Source organism: Pygoscelis adeliae, unplaced genomic scaffold (genome assembly GCF_000699105.1).
Source record: "Pygoscelis adeliae isolate BGI_AS28 unplaced genomic scaffold, ASM69910v1 Scaffold157, whole genome shotgun sequence".
In the NCBI taxonomy this organism is placed as follows: Eukaryota; Metazoa; Chordata; class Aves; order Sphenisciformes; family Spheniscidae; genus Pygoscelis; species Pygoscelis adeliae.
This window is the reverse complement of record NW_008825107.1, coordinates 1,528,849-1,534,924: the sequence shown is the minus strand read 5'-3', so window position 1 is coordinate 1,534,924 and position 6,076 is coordinate 1,528,849. Positions and strand designations below refer to the sequence as shown.

At 33.2% G+C, this 6,076-nt stretch overlaps 1 protein-coding gene across 1 annotated transcript in view; it reads right to left on the bottom strand.

Annotated features, from left to right (window-relative positions):
• Positions 1-6,076, bottom strand: part of LRBA (LPS-responsive vesicle trafficking, beach and anchor containing) — a 419,049-nt gene that overhangs the window by 17,330 nt on the left and 395,643 nt on the right. Inside the window, 1 exon segment of the mRNA XM_009327509.1 lies at positions 2,250-2,252. Within this exon segment, the coding sequence (XP_009325784.1) occupies positions 2,250-2,252 (3 nt within the window).

Below are 6,076 nucleotides of genomic sequence, written 5' to 3'. Positions count from 1 at the left end.
CTGAATACAGACCTTTTTGAAGCCCCTGGAAAGTATCTGCAGGTGAATATTCAGGGTCAGTGTACACTAATATTTTAATATTTGCACCATCCCGACTTCATAAACTGCTACTTAAATATCAGCTTTGAAGTTTTAAAACACTGTCACTTTTGTTAGAGAATGTTCTAAAACAGCTTTATGAAGGGGCTTTTTTTGTTTATGCTAAAAAAAATAATCTATTTTCTTCATATTTCTCTCTTGTGGTTTATAGTTACAACTACTCCATCACCTAATGAGTCCAAGAAAAAAACCCAACAAACCTCAGCAGAAAAGGAAAAAACCCATCAAGCAATTATTTCAGTCAGAAATAGAACCTACTGTGGAATTGCTGTAAAATAAAAGACATCTTACAATGTGCTGAAACTGACCACTAGTTGAAACTTATATAGTATTTCATACCTTGGGCAGAAAATAATCTTGAGATAAGAGGTTTCGTATGAGAATTCAGCTCAATTCAGCAGTTTTTGATATTTTTTTTGCTATTAAAATAATATACTAAAGTAATTTATTTTTGTTTAAAATAAGAAAAATGTATCACTGTAAAACAATACTCTTCCATAACAGCATGTATAAAAGTCTGTGTTTTAGCTATTTGATTGCTTTTGTAAAGTTAATTTCAAACCAATGCACCGGTAGTGTATTGCACTAGACAGATGCTTACCACCTTTATATATCGCTGTAACTGGGAATACCGATGGCATACACCAAGTTCAGAGCATACATAAGTTAGCTGTCTTTTTAAAAGTAACTGTTTTAAAACAGGTACTTCTTCAATGAAGCAGGCCATAATTCTAATTACATATAGTATTCCTGCATTCAGCGGAGTAATGCTTATCTCTGTGATGCTAGTGTTCATAGAATTTAGATCCAGAAATACTTGCAAAATAATTTCCAACCTGAGTCAGAATTATTGTATTGACCAAATAATTTTTACAACATTTAAGTTGGTAATTTTATTCTAGACTATAAATTATTATATCTTCTGCATTACTCTGTTCTGTCTTACATGGTATAGACTTTGAACTGAATGGTTATTTTTCCGAGCAACCAAACAGTAAATAAATGTGATATACTAGTACATCATCCCACCACTATGCATATGGTGCACATTAAGGTTGTATTCATTTACCATATGAATAGAATTCCTTTTACCACATCAACTATTAGTTACAAGTTGTAAATATAGCATTGTTTTTCCTGGAACTCAAAGGTCTGCATTACATCATGAAGCACTAAATATCCTTATCCTTCCAGAGAATTTCATGCATGTAGTTTTAGTGACACCTGAAGCTGGATACCGTCAAAAAAGCAGCATCCAAACTCTTTCTCTGTTTCCAGTCTTGAAATACACACTGCCTTCACTTGCGTCTGGATTGTGCCTCAAAACTTGCTCTCCAGTGTTACCTGCAATTACGTACTCTGATTGACAAATCCTGAAACACAAGCTCTCTTAGCCAGTTGAAAACAAGCATGATACAGATGCTGCGCTTAACACTGTAGGACGTACTTTTAGCCAAAACAAATATTTGTAGCACACAAACTTGCATGCTCATCAGTACCAAATCACTATGACTAAATGCTTTCTGAGCCACCAGTGAATGCTATTGCAAGGTCTTTTCAATGAAGGCCTTGTCCTCATATCTATCTATGACATGACTTTCTTGGCATTATATAAATACAAAATTATATTGCTTATGCAGCTCATTGCAGATTTCCAGATATACCAGAATTCATCCACCTGTTATACCTCATCTTTTTTCAGTTTAAATATTTGGAGGCTAGAACCATCATTTATATGTGATTTATAGAGTACTTGGAGGAATGAGGCCTCAACCTCTTTGAGGTATCAATGTGTTACAGTTTAAAAAAGAAACGACAGTGACCTTTTGTAGCTATATAATTTAAGGCTCTGTTCTAGATTCATGCAGATAGTCCCAGTACCTGCTGCACTGGCTACAGCGGTGCCCTGTGAAGATACAGGGACCTGTAGAACCAATTACAGCATCAGGGCCTCTGTCCATTAAGCTTTCATGAGGCTTTCAAGATTAACATCAAATAATGCTATAAATGTTAGGTAGAAGAATATTAAGCAGTTGCTACCCTTTTCAAAACATGTTACGGATACTTTTCTAAGCCTTGTGGGTCTTCTCTATGAAATAAATTTTACTGAATTTGACTTACAACAGGAATAGAAAAATTTAATATTGCACTTGCTAAAGCTCTAGTAAAAAAGAAAAAAGTATTCAATTTCTTTTTACAGTCACACTTAACAAAACACTCCTGACCTATTTCTATTTCAGTTCATACGTTAACCTTAAATTCACATTGTATTTTCTCATTATAAGAAAAAGGATAAAAATTATACTACAAATGAAATCAATTCTTTTTGGCACCAAATATGTGGGAAAAAAAATATTTTAAATATTTTACTAGGCAGTGCTTTGGAGAGTCAGTCCCAAGATCAGCTTTCAACTCAATGCCAGCAGATGGTGCTAAAGGATTCTTGCTTTATATACAATATTGTGCTACTCTGTCCAGCCATTTTTGAGAAACAAAGAATATTTGTTATGTCTGCAGTTAAACAGTGTTAAAATAATATTGAATTATTTACTGGGGTTTTTTGAAGAAGGACTCACACAATAATATAATGTGTGTAGGGGTAAAAAATAAATGTGCTATTGAACACCGAAAGGAGCATATGCAGACTGTTTTTAAACTCTCAGTGCTGTACTATCATAGAGCAACACTCTTTTAACAGACTGACTACAGTGAACGGCATTTGTAGACTTAATAGCTGCAGCAATTCCAAACATATTTTACTATTTGGAGGTTCTGCAAATTTTTAGCTATTATGCTAGACCACCAGTTGACAGAAATTAACAATAATAGCAGAATTTCCATTACTAACTAACATGATTACTGATTTATAGACATTTTGATACCGCTACTACCTAGCATGATAAATGCAAAAAGGAACACTGACAGATAAGATTTTTACAACTATTTCCCGATTAGTTTTTTTAAGAAAAGAAGCTGTTACGTAAATTACTTCCAAAAATTTTTACTTTTTTTTTTAGGAAATAATCATTAAAATTCTAAATGAATATTTATGCTATAAACATTCTTTAGAAATGTGGAACCTTATCTTCTCTATTATCTATGGTTTTGAAACTGAAAATAAAAGTCCAGATCATGCAGAAACTTGGGAACCAAGATGTAGGTTAATTCAAGATGAGGATAAGGATGGGGGAGGAAGGCAAAGAGGGTTTTTTGCTACTAAGTTAACAGCAGACATACGACCTGCCTGAAATCAGTGTGACTATTCACTGTGTACAGAGGCAAGCACGTATACAAATATTCATAGAATTCAGGTTTACAGGATTAGTGTGTCTGAGTACAAAGAAATTATTGCCTATGGCATTACTCTTCAATCAAACAACACAAAGATGCTCACCAGGTCATATTTTTGAAGTTTAAATCACCTGCATTATCCTCTTAATTAATTAATTCATTATCAAGCACTCACTTATAAAAAGTTTAAATTTTCGAACTGAAAAATGTGTGTAGCAGCTGATGAGATACAGATGTTTTATCTTTTGCTATGATTACTAATACAATTGAAACTAATGATTTCTCTAGTCTCAAGACCATAGCTTTAATTTAATAATAATGTTAATTGATAAAAAGTCTTTCAGGTATTCAAATACTTATTTAGGAATTGTAGCTATAAAAAACCCAAACAAAATACAGCTTATTTTAAAAGTAGCTTGGATAGTAGCTAGACTGTTCTTCAGCAAGACAGGAAACTGGTGATTAAATTTTTAATCCTTTGGGAGATTTCATATTTTATAAATTGAAAAGATTATGTATTTTAAAAATTTGTATCTGAGGAAGATATTCTGCATGTTAGCAATAGTAAAATTGTTCAACGAATCCTCTCAATTACATCTCACAAATCCAGTAATTGTTTTTAAGTATGAAATCACGTGCTTACATTCACACATGTGCCCTGCTACACAGCTACACTACTAAAAGCATTTAATTTCTCTAACACACTTTAGAAAACCTGAATATAGTACCCTCTAAAAAATATAAAACTGTGCAATGAAAGCACCCCCATAATCCTCGTGATGCAAATGTGATACATACAGAGAGTAACATTTTCTAGTTTTATGGGCTAACATAAAAGAGGTAATATAATTTGTTTTATTCACATATGTGTGGAAGATCAATGCAATAACTCAGAAGAGAACACATTAGTATTAGTAGTAGTAATACAGTTATACCCAGGCTCTACATTTCATTAGTACTGGATACTTTTCTCAGTTAAGCCTTAATTTCATTAAGAAAATCAAATTTCTAAATTAGGTATCTTTTTGTTTTCCAAAATATGAAAACTAAAAAATAATTATGAACAAATCTGTAGATATTTTGAAAGCAATAGAACAGTCTCTTCATATTCTATGGATATAGTACTAGATAGCAGAAAAGCACTTTATCTTCACCTCGACTATGGAAATGCGTAGCATTTTGTAAGCACAAACCATTTTATAAGCATAAACAATATTAAGACAATTAAATTCACCACTGTAAACCTCCCCTCCAAGAAAGTATATCCAAACAAAATAAATAATGAAAAACAAAAACTTTGAAGACATAGATTGACATTCACTAATCTGATTGGCCTCTACCTGGTAGGTATAGGTGAGGGATCATTAAGAAGGAAGATTGGAGAAAATGGGATATTCCAACTACAAAGATGTTTGTTGGTAAAGGAATACAAGTATGTGTGTAGCAAGCAATTTGGTGACAATTTTTAATATATAAGCAACAGCTAGAGATGACCTTCTAGATATGATTATAACCAATATAGCAAAACAGATCAAAAACATGGTGGTGAAAGGAACTTGCATGAAAATGGTAAAGATATGAGAGCGTTCAATATGCTTTATAAGGGCAAGAACAAGGACAACAGGGTAATTTTCTGAAATATTTTGGGAAGACAGGTTTCAATAGATACAGCACATTGTTCTGTAAGATCTCACGGGAAGTTAAGTCTACAGAAAAACAAAGGAAAATGTAATAAGGATACTAGCGAAAACTGCTCCGATGCAGCAGAAGGATAAGACAGACAAGAAAATACCAGCTGGCACAAGTGAAAATTGTCCAGTGACTGTAAACACAGGAAAGTCAGGCAGAAAGACCAAAATAAGTGAGATTTTTCTGAACCAGTGTAAGAGAGAAGGTATGAGCAAGCAGGGACAAAACCAGGATAGCCAAGCATAGATGAGATGCAACTAACAATGACATGAAGAATAACAGTCATTCTGTAAACACAAAAATATGTTACGTTTTCATCAGAAATTGGTCTGTTGTTAAGAGCAAGCAATACCAATAGATGATGCCATGCATTTGAAAGTATTTCAGTAAAAGTCTTCAATAAAAAGGCCAACTGCAGTCAGGCAACAAACATAAGTAAAAGCAGCAATGAGAACTGTTGTCTCAATTAGAGAATATCTAAATGAGGTAAATGTTTGGAACTCAATTGGCCTGATAATACTGATTTGAGGATACTGTGAAAATGAAACTAAATAATGCCAGAGTTGTAACTGTTGTTTTATGGATATTGGATAGTTCTGCAAGACTAAAAAAAGTCTTGTGTTGTTTAAGAAGCAGGAAAAGGAAAACTGAGTAGTCTGCTTAATCCCAACAAACAGAAAAAACACTGGCAGAACATTTATATTTTTTATATGTATACACACACACACACACAATTTCCTAGAAGAAAACAAGGAGATGAGTAACAGCTGATTTGCATTTGTTATGAACAAATCATGTCAAAGCAATTTTTTTCTTGCAATGGCAGAGTAACAGGACTTGTGTTCAGGGAGACATCATATATTTTGACTTTGGTAAGGACTCTGGCACTGTTTCACATGGGCAATTTCTTAAGGAAAATAAGGAAGCACATGTTTAGAAGATGCTACTATACATCAGATGAAAAGCCAGCTGGAAAGCTATGCTCAGAAAGCTATTC